At 41.4% G+C, this 13,770-nt stretch overlaps 1 protein-coding gene across 1 annotated transcript in view; it reads left to right on the top strand.

Annotated features, from left to right (window-relative positions):
* The window catches only part of RNF121 (ring finger protein 121), a 117,421-nt gene that overhangs the window by 79,222 nt on the left and 24,429 nt on the right, over positions 1-13,770 (top strand). Inside the window, exon 6 of the mRNA XM_043991958.1 lies at positions 2,578-2,698. Coding sequence (XP_043847893.1) covers positions 2,578-2,698 — 121 coding nt within the window. The remainder of the gene's footprint in view (positions 1-2,577; positions 2,699-13,770) is intronic.

The following is a 13,770-nucleotide window of genomic DNA, read 5'->3' as shown; positions in this document are numbered from 1 at the left end:
ATCTGTGTAATCCTCAGCAAATCATTTAACCTAAATACCTCAGTATTCTTATCTGTAAAATGAGGCCGGACTTAATGGAGGCTGGAACTAAAAGAGGCTCATTCTAACTCTAAATCTGTGCTTCCATGATTTCCAGTGAGGGGAAACCCACAACCTCCCAAAGTGGTCCATTCACTTGTAGCATTCATTGTTAGGAAAGGTTTCCTTATATCAAGGAGGAGGAAGAGCTTACTTTCTGTAGCTTTTACACATTGCTCCTAGTCTTGCCCTCTGTAGCCAAACAGAATGAGTATGTTTTCCACATGATAAGCCTTCAAATACTTAAAGATTCCTCTCATGTTCTTCTTCTTCTTTTTTTTTTTTTAGTGAGGCAATTGGGGTTAAGTGACTTGCCCAGGGTCACGCAGCTAGTAAGTGTTAAGTATCTGAGGCTGGATTTGAACTCAGGTACTCCTGACTCCAGGGCCGGTGCTCTATCCACTGCGCCACCTAGCTGCCCCCTCTCATGTTCTTCTTAAGCCTCTATGGCCTCCCGTATACAGTATGGCACTTTTTTTAGCCTTTATAAGTGACAGTGCATGGCACCTGGAATCAAGAAGACCCTAATGAAACTCTAGCCTCAGACACTTAGCTGTGTAATCCTGGGCAAGTCATTCAACCAATGTTTGTCTCAGTTTTCTTGTCTGTAAAAAAGTGATTATAACAGCACCTATTTCCAGGGCTGTCATGAGAATCAAATAAGGCAATATTTGTAAAGCACCTAGCATATGGTAGGTGCTGTAAAAATGTTTATTCCCTTGTTGAAAACTATCTTTACATGTAACTAGAAAATAATAAAATACTTTTTTATGTTTTAAAAAAAAGAAGGAAAGAAAAATCTTGTTACAAGTGTTGATTAAAAAAAAGAAAAGAAAAGAAATGATTATTCCCTTCCTTCCCCCTTCCATCTCATGCTACTATTCATCATATTACTTTGTGTTCTGTCCAAACTGGAGTAGTGACCAGGCCCTGAACACATTTTATAATCTTTACCATCATCACAGCATTTACATGCCCAGACATTGTGCTCAGCTCTGGGGATACAAAGATGATGAATGGCTTATTACATTCTCTCGAGCTTCCCTTCTGAAGTGGGTTTAGGGTAAGGGGGTGGAGGGGTGAGGCACATGTGCAAATAAATATGTTACAGCTACAGTGTAATTGGGACAAATGAGAAACCCAGAGTACTGAGGAGGAAGAGAAATTACTTTTAGCATCGGGGAAAATGGAAAACTTGATTGAGAATGATAGCACCTGATCATTGCCTTAAAGAAAGAGAAGAATTTCTCTTTTAACAGGCTGAGATGTGGGGCAGCTAGGTGGCGCAGTGGATAAGGCACTGGCCTTGGATTCAGGAGGACCTGAGTTCAAATCCAGCCTCAGACACTTGACACTAGCTGTATGACCCTGGGCAAGTCACTTAACCCTCATTGCCCCACAAAAAAACAAAACAAAAAAAAACAGGCTGAGATGTGAAAGGAAATGTGTTCCAGCCATGGGGTTATTGCCTATGCATAGAAGCAGGTGGAGTAAAGCAGTAAGGCAGGCTGAGATTAGGAAACAGCTGTTTCCATCTTGGTCAGAATAGAAGTATGATGTGAGATAAAGGCTGAAGGGCTAGTTTGCAGTCACTTGGGTAAAGTCCCTGAATGCTAGGTGAATAGGAAGCCACTGAAGGTTTTTGGCACGAGAGTTTATAATGGCCAACTGACATCCTCTCCATGCTTTAAGGCACAGCTCATTCGCTCATTCCTTCAACAGCTCATTTATTAAACATCTATTTTATACAGAGTCCCTCATCTGAGAAGCTTTTCCTCCCCTCCCCTGCCAATCTCAAAGTCATTTTACTTTCATCTGATGTCATAGAACTTTATATAACCCTTAATCCACTGATTTTCTAATTTATATTTACTTGTGTGCAGGTTCTTTTTACCCTTACTAAAATCAACCAAACTGTGCTAAGCCTTAAGGGCAAGGGTGATATCCAGCACTGAGAATTTCACATAGCCTTTTAATAGATACTTGTTGAGTAAATAAACTAATAAGGCCAAGTAACTTGGGGTCCTAGGCATGGGGGCGACCACTAAAATAAAGAAAACTAAGAGCAGGCTGTTAGGGATGCAGGAATTACTTCATGGCAGAGTTATTCGAAAGTCTCCCAAGTTTGTTGGCCATCCAGCCCACAATTAGTAATGCTGTATACACCTAGAACTGGAAGGGGTGGTTTTATTACTTCTGTGGCATGCTGCTGTCATGGAACCAGAGTTTTCCTGTCCCCATCCTCAGAAATCATCCATGATACAAGGGATAGAATGGGCTTCTCCTTTTCTGAGGCAGGCTTTGCTTTCAGGAAGGTTTTTAAGTGTCTTGCCATGCCCCATCCCTGCACCCCTGATGCTGCCCCACAAAGTTTTATGCTCCTTTTTTAGTTACAACCACAGGCTTGTACCAGGTTCAGAGGGATAGCCCAAACAGGGACTGGATGTTGCCATGGACAATCCTATACTTCCCTGAGTGATCCTCCTGCTTCCTTTACAGAGTCAAGCCAGAAGATGCAATGGATTTTGGAATCTCCCTCCTGTTTTATGGCCTCTACTATGGAGTCCTTGAGCGGGACTTTGCAGAAATGTGTGCAGACTACATGGCTTCCACAATAGGAGTAAGTTCGCCCAAAAAGACAAAGCTCCCTTTGGTGTTGTCACCAAAGAACCATGGATAATTTCTCAGGTGTGGGTGTATCAGGGCTGGGGGAAATGTAATGGAAAGACTTTGGATTTGCCAGCAGAAGACATGAAACTAAAAAATCCGTTGTCACTTTCTAGTTGTATTAACCTTAAACAAGTCACTTTACCAGTCTAAGCCTCAGTTTCCTCATCTGTAAAATGGAAATTGTAATGATGATGACCGAAATGTATATAAAACTTTAGGGTCTAAAAAGTGTGAGGTGGGTGTGTGTGTGTGTGTGTGTGTGTGTGTGTGTGTGTGCGCGCGCTCTAATTTGAGCTTCACAGTAACTTTAAGGTAAGTGCTACAGGCATGATACTCATTTTACAGATGAAGAAGAACTCCTTTTTATATATTTAAGGTTTACTGTCCTCATAATCTTGTAAGGTAGGTGGTATAAGTGTTCTTATCTTGCTTTTATAGATGAGAAAGCTGAGGCTGAGAGAGAGAAAGTGACATTTTCATGGTCAAACAGCTAAGAAGTATCAGGGTTGGGATATTCACCTAAGTCTTTTTACTCCAGTTTTACATAACCACATTTTTCACTGACCTGGGCTGCTATCCAATAATAGTTTATAAACTGCTTTACAAACTGTAAACCACAATATGTCATCAAGCATTGTGAGAAAAAGCTGTCAAGAGAAAGGCTGAGGGGATACATGGTTGAAGTCTTGAAAATTATATAAGGATGAAAATAAAAGTTAACCTGGACTTGTTGACCAAATCTGAGAACTCTGCTCTCTGAGAGTCTAGTAAGTTGATAAAGGGAAATACTCTTTTGCCCAATGGGTATTAAACATGTGACAAGTGTTACATAGGCTCAAAATATAAGTAAGTTAAAGAATGGTTCAAATAAACTCACACTTTTGTGTTGCTTTCCAGGGAAAAAGTACTTTATGTAGGAGGTCTCCTTTAATATAATGTGGAATTCAGGTAACTTTGGATATTCAGCATCCATCCCTCACTTTCAGGATATCATAGAGTACAGTTAAATTGTCCAGCTTTGCACTCCTTTGTACCCCCATATAACGCATAATCCTGGCCTTGAGATGCCATAGGCGTGACCCTGACAAGCATTATCTTTGTAATATTAATTGTGTCCTTGGTCTACCATAGTATCCAAAGGATTTGGGAAACCAGTTTCAGTTTTCCAGAGAGAGGTGGTAGAAAAAGCCCTGAACTTGGAATCTGCTACTTCTTTTGGGGGGGGGGGGCAGGGCAATGAGGGTTAAGTGACTTACCCAGGGTCACACAGCTAGTAAGTGTCAAATATCTGAGGCTGGATTTGAACTCGGGTCATCCTGAATCCAGGGCTGGTGCTTTATCCACTGCTCCACCTAGCTGCCCCCAAATTTGCTACTTCTTACCCATGTGAATGTAGTCAGTCCACTTAACTTCTGAACTTTGGCTTTCTCAGTGATAATATTACTCATGTTCCCAAACTCAAAGGGTTCTTGTCAAGTAACTCCCTGCTTTATGACCTGTAAAATGGTATGACAATCATGAGCTATTACCATTAATGTACATGTTCTCTTCTGACGCTTCACTGTCGCAGAGGAGTTGTGTTAGTTGTCAGAGTTTTTACCAATACCTTGCCAGTCTGGAAAGACTTGAGTTTGTAGATTGTATGTTTATCATCCAAGATGATCCTAGCTGATTGTGGATAGGATCATCACCAAAGGGTGGTTGTGATGGACTGGGCCTGACACAAGCCAGTCCCCTCATAGTTTGATTAAATGAGACACTAGTAAGTCAGTCAGCAGGTAACAGAAGGAGGTTTACTTGGCAGTTGCTGGAAAAAAAAAAAACATTGAGCAGAGATATTCAATGAGTATACCCATTAATTCAGGTGAGCATCAATTCCTAGTGCTACTCTTGCTTTCATTCCATAGTCATAAGCCACAGGGACAAAGTTTGAGCTCTTCCTGGCCTTTTGTACTCAGGCAATCAGGAACTTCAGCAACTTGAGCCAGTTCTTCTTAGCCAGTCAAGTCTCAAGAAAAGTTTCAGCACTTAAATTCTTAAGGAATAGAATTAGCCTAACCTGTATGGGATAGAGCCCTAGGAAAAGCAAGCCTAGTCAACCAGCCCTAGGAAAGAAATATTGATCCTTTCAATGAAAACCCCAGGAAGAAATCTATGATCTCGATTCCTTAATAGGAAGGGAGAAAAGATAGATCTTGTCCAAAGACTTGATCTTCATGTACTTGACTAGCTGGCCCAGCTTGGTGACAGGAACCCACTCCTTATCTTTGGCCTTTCCTCCTTGGGTGCCATGACCTTGACCTCAGCCCTCACTGCTGAAGCTACCTTGGAAGCCCCCTTGGCCTCTGACTCTGGGGTCCCGAAGGCTCCTCCTGCAGCACCAGTGTTGTCCACCATTTGGTGTTGTTAGAAGTAAAAGGATAGGGGGCAGCTAGGTGGTGCAGTGGATAGAACACTGGCCCTGGAGTCAGGAAGTACCTGAGTTCAAATCCGGCCTCAGACACTTAACACTTACTAGCTGTGTGACCCTGGGCAAGTCACTTAACCCCCATTGCCTCACTTAAAAAAAAAAAAAGAAGTAGTAAAAGGATAGGGGCAGCTAGGTGTTGCATTGGATGGAGCACCAGCCCTGGAGTCAGGAGGACCTGAGTTCAAATCCAGCCTCAAACCCTTGACACTTACTAGCTGTGTGACCCTGGACAAGTCACTTAACCCCAATTGCCTCCCCCCCAAAAAAATATGTCAGGTATCTCTACACAAATACCCAAAGTTTAGGTAATGGATATAAAAAACTAAAGCTTCTGTGGCAAAAGTTCTTAACCTACAATTTATGAAATTGCTTTTTAAACAGTTTTGATCATTTTAATATGTTTGGCTTCCTTTGTAATGTATTTTATGCATTTAAAAATGTAATTTCAAAAAGGGGTCCATAGGCTTTTCACTGGACTACAAAAAAGGTCCACAACACCAAAATGGTTAAAAACCTCTAGTCAAGGAAATTCAGAAACTAGAGTGAGAAAGCTAGTAGTTATATGAATGTCAAAGAAGAAAGAAACAAGAAGAGCTTCAGTCAATGGGGTATACAATAGATCAACTAGACAAAAAGATGAAATATATGAATTTGGGAAACAACTCACAAGGATGACATAGAGGCCTGATAGAGTAGTGACAGGGCACTTCCATGATCCAGACATCTGCAGAAAGCTGAGTAATTAGTAACTTTCAAATCTTGCCTTTGTGATAATTTCTGAGTCTCCTACAGTCAAAAAGTGTTGGAACCAACAAAGGGAAATTCTCTCCTGGATTTCATTCTCAGGAGAGGAGCTGGTGGCTGCGGTAGAAATGATGGGGACCATGGGGCAGCTAGGTGGCGCAGTGGATAGAGCAACAGCCCTGGAGTCAGGAAGACCTGAGTTCAAATTGTGGTGTTTAAAATCTAAATTGTGGTCACCTTAAATCAGAAGCTTCAGCTCCAGTCTAGCCTAGAGTTCCAGCCCGGTTGGGTTCTTCCTGAAGTCCTCCTCCACGAGCCTGCTTTAATCAGGAACACCCTTTCGCAAGCTGTTTGTGGAAGCTTTTTTATACATCTGGAACAGAGGCGGTCCTTACACCCTGCTTCAAGGTGATTGGTTGGCGTCATCCAAATCCATTGTCTTTGAAGGTGTTCTCAAGTTGAGTTCACAGAGTTCACAGTCTAGTTTCTGAGAACAATACCTTCTTAAGGGATAGCCAGGTGTGATTACAATCCAATTAACTTGATACAATCCAATTAACTTGAAGTAGGCTTAATTAGCAGTCAATCACTCTCACTTGATTCAATCAGTCTAGATTAATCTACAGGTGGGTCTTTGAGTATCTGCTAAAATCCCATTATTTCATCACATTCCCCCCTTTGTTTCTTCTAGGAACAGGTGTTCCTTCAGACACTTGACACTAGCTGTGTGACCCTGGGCAAGTCACTTAACCCCAATTGCCTCACCAAAAAAAAAAAAGGTAGAAATTATGGGGACCTTATGGGGAAGTGACCACTTCATCCTAGACTTTGTAAAACAGGAGAGAAATCTGAGTGTGGTCTGATAAACACCCTAGACCAGGACTTTTTTTTTTTGGTCAGCACTTCTTAAACTTTTTCCACTTGTGACCCCTTTTCACCCAAGATATTTTTATGCAACACGAGGTATATAGGTCTATAAAATAGATATACATAACCTTTTACTGTTGCCAATTTTTTTTCAGCCCCCACATTCAGTTACACAACCCCATATGGAGTTGCAACCCACAGCTAGATTTCAAAGAGTTCAGGAGAAAGATAGGATCCCATGGAGTAAGTGTTTCAGGGAACATCAGCCCAGGAGGGATTGGAGATGCTGAAGAATAAAATTCTGAGGACACAAAGGAAAAAATTCAAATGAAGAAGAGAAATTGGATTTGTCTGAAGAGATAATTGTAGTTATTGATATACAGGGGAACTGAGTCATTAAGCAACTTTGGTTTTAAAAAGACATAAAATGGGGGCAGCCAGGTGGCACAGTGGATAGAGCACTGGCCCTGGAGTCAGGAGTACCCGAGTTCAAATCCGGCCTCAGACATTTGACACTTACTAGCTGTGTGACCCTGGGCAAGTCACTTAACCCCAATTTCCTCACCCCCCCCCAAAAAAAAAAGACATAAAATGGATGCAAGGCCAAGTAACATAAAACAGTAAAAGAGCTTGGCACAGCCCTATAAAAATAGTGTGAAGAAGGCTAAAATTCAGATGAACTGAGGCTGTCAAGGAACACTAAAGATGACAAAAATGAGTTTGTTATTTTAAATTAAATTGGGATGAAAAAGAGGATCAAAAAAGGACAGGACTTTTGCTTGAGATGTAGAAAACTGACAAACTAGGGAAGAAATTGCTCCTCAGTGCTGTTTTTGTTTCTGTTTTCTCTGTAAAGGATAATGTCCTCTATGCAGAACAAAAATGACTGATGGAAATTCAATACCCAGAATAAGTAAGGAGATAGCAAGAGAGCAACTAACTGCTGCTCTTAATGAATTCAAGTCACCTAGTCCAAATGAACTACATACATCATTGGGTCCTGAAAGAACTGGCAAATATCATTGCTAAGCCACTGTCAGTGGTATTTGAAAGGTCAGGGGTAAAGGGTGAGGTACTCAAAAAAAAATTGGAGAAGAGAAAATGTCTCAATTTTCACACACACACACACACACACGACAAGGGAGAAGGGTGGGGCACAACGTAAACAGTCTGGAAACTCTAGGCCAGTGAATTTGACTGTAATCTCAACTGGGCCCTCACTACAGCAAGGCAATCCTTTTACCCCTCCCGAATTGAATCATTATCCTGTTCATCATAGTAGCTTTTCCAAATATTTTCATATCAACATAAATCTCCATAGCTTCTACTCCCACAGTCTCAGCTGAGAAATTTGCCTCATATTTCACTGAAAAATTGAAGTCATTTACTGAGAATTTTCTCTCTTCTTCCTAAGTTCATTTCCCAGATGCCTTCTCCCACTATTTCTCTTCTAGAATATCAGGGCAATTTTCCCTCACAATCTCTTGGAGGATGGTGTCTAAGCTCTTGTTTTGGTCATGGTTTTCAGGTAGTCTGATGATTTTCAAATTATGTCTACTAGATTTATTTTCCAGGTCAGCTGTTTTTCCAAGGAGATATTTCACATTGCCCTCTTTTTTCAGACAGTTTTTTTACCTCCTTTTCCATTTGGCTTCTCAAACTGTTGACTTTTTTCTCATGACTCTCCTGCATTGCTCTCATTTCTCTTTCCATTCCTTCCTCTCTTTCTCTACATCTTCGTTCTATCTCTCCTACTTTCTCTTCAGAGTCCCTTTTGAGAGCTTCCATGGCCTGAGACCAGTTCATATTTTTCTTGGAAGCTTTGGATGTTGGAGCTTTGATCCTGTTATTATCTTCTTCTGAGGTTGTATTGTGGTCTATCTTTCCCCCAAAGAAGTTTTCAATGGTCTTCTGCTTTCTCTGCCTACTCATCCTGGCTTACTATTTCTTGGCTCTTTACTCCTTCTCAAACTGTAGCGCTGCTTCCAGGACACACTGTTCGTGCTACATCATGGGCTTCTTCTCAGCCTGCCTGGCTTGTCCTCCCACTATTTCTCACTTCACCCCTACCTCACATAATGAGGTGGTCCTACTCCTTGCCAAAGAAAATTCCTTTACATACACATGTGATCCCATGCCACCCTGTCTTCTCCAGAAGGCAGCCCCCTCTATCATCCTTCATCTTTTACTTACCTTCAGTGTCTTCTTATCAATTGTCTGCTTCCCTACTTCATATAAATATATCCATGTCTACCCCATCCTCAAAAAACCTTCATTTGATCCTTACTAATTGTCATTCCTTTTCTCTTCTCCCATTTGTGGCTATTGTTTGAGAAAGCCATTTATAGTAGGTGCTTCTGCTTCCTTTACTCTCACTCTCTTCCTGACTGTACAATTTCTGACCTCATCATTCAACCAAAACTACTGCTCCAAAGTTGCTAATAATCTCTTAATTAGGGGCAGCTAGGTGGTACAGTGGATAGAGCACCAGCCCTGGAGTCAGGAGGACCTGAGTTCAAATCTGGCCTCAGACACTTAACACTTACTAGCTGTGTGACCCTGGGCAAGTCACTTAACCCCAATTGCCTCACTAAAAAAATTTAATTTAATTTTTAAAAATAATCTCTTACTTGCCATGTTGTTACTTATATTTCAGTTGTGTCCAACCCTTCAGGACTCCATTTGGAGTTTTCTTGACAAAGATACTGGAGTGGTTTGCTATTTCCTTCTCTAGCTCATTTCACAAATGAGGAAACTGAGCCAAATAGGGTTCAGTGATTTGCCCAGGGTCACATAGCTAGTAAGTGAGACTGAATTGGGACTCCATTGTTCCTGACTCCAGGCCCAGCACTCTATCCACTGTGCCATCTAGCTGGACTAGTCACCATATCTAATGGCAAATATGATCTAATCTCAGTTTTCATCCTTCTTGACCTCTCTGCAACCTGTGACACTGTTCATCACCTTCTTATGCTGATGATTCTCAAGTCTACTTATGAAACACTAACCTCTCTCTTGACCTCTCTCTCATCTCACAACTCCCACTGCCTATTAGATATCTAGAACTCCATTCCATAGACATCTTTAAGTACAATATCCACCCTGAACTCTTTCCTCCCAAACTCTACCTTTTTTTTCTAACTTCCCTATTATTTTCAAATATATCACCACCTCCCAGTCACCCAGACTCACAACCAGGCTCTTATCCTTGATTTCTCTCTGTCTCTCTATATCCCCTCCCTCTCTCCACCCCGCCCTTTCCCTTTTCTTCCCCCTCCCCCACCTTATATTAATATGTTGCCAAGACCTGAAAAGTTTTACCCTTGTGACATCTTTATATGCCATTGGTTTCACCCTCTAACACTGCCACACCCCCCCCCACCCCCACCCTGTGTAGGGTGATCATCTCAGACCTGGACTATTTCAGTGGCCTGCTAATGGAGCTGTCTGCCTCAAGTTTCTCCTTACTCCAGTCCATTCTCCATTCAACATCCAAGTGTTCCTCCTAAAGTACAAATATGACCATGTCAACCTTCCTCCCTACTCAATAAACTCCAGTATCTATCTGTCACCTTCAGGATCAAAACCGCTATTTGTTGTTCAGAGTCCTTAATAACCTTCCCTTCTTTATTATTTCCAATCTTTTTATACCTTTCTCCCCTTACATAGTATTCAGTCCAATAACGTTGACCTCCTTGTTGTTCTTTGAACAAGAAATGCCATCTCTCCATTCCAGGAATTTTCACTAACTGTCCTCCATGCTTGGAACTCTCACTCTTCTTTAACTCCTACCTTCCTTCAAGGCCCAGTTAAAATCCCACCTTTTACAGGAAGCCTTTCCCATCCCCCTAATTCTAGTGCTTTCCCTCTGGACTGTCTGTTGTTAGCATGGTATCTACCCCATTAGACTGTAAGCTTCTTTAAGGCAAGAACTGTCTTTTGCCTTTCTTTGTATCTCCATTGCTTAGCAAAGTGCCTGGCACATAATAAATGCTTAATAAATGTTTCCTGACTGACTGGGAAAGTTCTAGAACATGAACATCAAGAAAGAGAAGCAAGAATAGGTGAATGATGTCAGACTAACCTCATTTCCTTTTTTGATGGGATTACTCAACTAGTAATCTTTCCCTTCTGAAGTTCGGTTGGTAAACATTTAATTACTGTGTTCTGGGCACTGTGATAAGTGTTGGAGATACAAAGAAAGCTAAAAGATAGTGCATCCTCTTGAGGAGCTCATAGTCTAATAGGGAAAGCAGCATGTAAACAATGGTATATGTACAAACAACCTGAACACAGGATAAAGTTCTCAGAGTGTTATGGAGAAGATGGAGAGCTATATATTATTGATGATACTGTCTGATGGATTTAGAACTGATTGGATAATGACTCAGAAGAGCTCAGCTTGGCAAGATGTCTCTTATGGAGTATCCCATGGATCTGGGCCTGGGCCTGTGCTATTTAACATTTTTATTATTCACTTGGCAAAAGGTCTAGGAGCGGAGTTCATTGGACTTGCAGAGCTGGGAGGGATAGCTAGCAGTGAATGAGTCAGAATCCAAAGGATCTTGACAGATTGGTGCATTGGATAAATGTACAACAAATCAACTTCACAAAAATAAGGTGGAGAGGTATGGCTAGGCAGCATTTTTTTTTTTTTGGCAGGGGCAATGGAGGTTAAGTGACTTGCCCAGGGTCACACAGCTAGCAAGTGTCAAGTGTCTGAGGCCAGATTTGAACTCAGGTACTCCTGAATCCAGAGCCGGTGCTTTATCCACTGCACCACCTAGCTGCGCCCCCTAGGCAGCATTTATGAAAAAAATCCAAGAGTTTAATGAACTGTAAGCTCAATATGAATCAGCAGTGTGATGTGGCAGCCACTGTCAGGGAGGACATGCTGCAGAGAAGGGATTTGATTTCTTTTATTGGAGAGGGAAGTTTGGAAAAAAAAAAAGGGGGTGGGGGGCAGATTTAGGTTTAACATCAGGAAAAACTTCCTAACAATTAGAATCTAAAAGTAGGCTTGGCTACCTCAAAAGGTGCCAGATGACCACTTGTCAGGTATAGTAGGCATTCCTTTCATGTGTAGCTTAGAGTAGATGACCACTGAAGCCCCTCAAATTCTGAGAAAGTGATTCAATGAGCCTTTAAAGTTTATTGAGATAGGAAATGATAGATGATCAGAGTCCTGTTATTTTTAACAAGATTGATTTAACAAGATTGATTAACAGGTGGTTGAAGAGAATATTATAATAGGCAAAAAATGAGAAGGGCCTGAGGGAATGGGAAAGGGCAACAGAAGTAGAGAAAATGGAGAAAGATTAAGTCAACAGCATTGATTGCAGCAGCATCAAAAACTAGAGTTCACTCCCTTGGAAGGCCTGTTTGGGGTCATACATTCATAGGCTCATAGATTTAGCACAAGAAGGGATATAAGAGAAAATCTGGCCCCAGATTTATTATTCTGCATTTATTTTATAAATGCAGAAACTGAAGCATATAGAGGTTAAGTGACTTGTCCAAGGTAGTAAGTGGCAGTTTTTACAATATGACCCTGGCAGTCTTTTTATTCATTCAGTAAATATTCATTATGTACTTAGCAAAAGTTTATGAAATATGGGCAGCTAGATGGCTCAGTGGTCCTCCTGGATTCAGGAGTACCTGAGATCAAATATGGCCTCAGACACTTGACTAGCTTTGTGACCCTGGGCAAGTCACTTAACCCTCATTCCCCTGCCCCCCCCCAAAAAAAGTTTATGAAATAAAAAATTTGGTAGGTCATGAATGTAAAGAAAAGAGCTTTCTTAAGGACACAGTAAATAAGCCTGAGGTCCCATGTTTTGGTAGGGTCCCAGGCTACTGTTCTTTGTGACTTAGGAAGGCATAGAAGGAGAGAGCTTGACCAACTAAGATTACCCATAAGACAGCTGACCACCTAGGCAAAGTGAGTAGAATTGTTCTTCGTCTCTCCTTGGGTTACCTCCACCAACACCCCATCACTGCCTTTTGGTGATTTTTTTTATCTGGATAATTATTAAGAAGCAATATTGTACAATGCACTTGGAATCAAAGGACCTGATTTCAGGTCCTTCTCCAACTCTTAGCCCTGTCCTAACCTCTGAGTTGCAGTTCCTTCAACTGTAAAATAGATATAATAATAATATCACTCCCCTCGGAGAATTTTTGTCATGAAAGTATTTCGTGTGAACCTCAAGATAGTTTAGAAATATAAGCTATTGGAGGCAGCTAGGTGACAGAGTGGATAAAGCACTGGCCCTGGATTCAGAAGGACTTGAGTTCAAATCTGGCCTCAGATACTTGACTTAATAGCTGTGTGACCTTGGGCAAGTCACTTAATCCTCATTGCCCCATGAAAAAAAGAAAAAAAAAATATGAGCTATTAGTAAACATGTTATATTGCAGGAAATAGTTACCTAGTGTGGTTTTTTTTTCCCCCAAGTCCTGATTCTTCACCCTACTATGCTTCCCTAAATAGTCTCGAGCCATGGCAACCTCTGAGAAGCAGCCATATTAAGTACAGTGAAGAATTTACAAAGTCCCCAATGAGTGCCACATACAGGAAGCACAGTAAGAACTGAGAGGACAGAGAAGAGTATTATGGGCTTGAGGGTTCTAGAGCATAAATCCGAGCCTTAGGCCAAGCAGATTGCTTACATTCCTGGAGAGAACCAACTTTTCTCCAACCAAGCCAGGGTCTTTTTTGCTCCTTGTTTGTAATCCCAGCAAAGTCAAGATAAATACTTTATTCAACTTTGTATTCCCCTCAATACCTAGAATAGGAATTGTACATAGTAGACAATCAGTAAATATTTGTTGAATGAATGATGTCCCTCTGGGGCAGACCTCTGCCACCTGTTAGGGTGAAAAAATAGCAGGACCTAGAGCAGAATAGGGAAAAAAACTGGGGAGGTTGCACATAGTCC

This window comes from Dromiciops gliroides, chromosome 3 (genome assembly GCF_019393635.1).
Source record: "Dromiciops gliroides isolate mDroGli1 chromosome 3, mDroGli1.pri, whole genome shotgun sequence".
Classification (NCBI taxonomy): Eukaryota; Metazoa; Chordata; class Mammalia; order Microbiotheria; family Microbiotheriidae; genus Dromiciops; species Dromiciops gliroides.
This window is presented reverse-complemented; position numbering and strand designations above follow the sequence as displayed.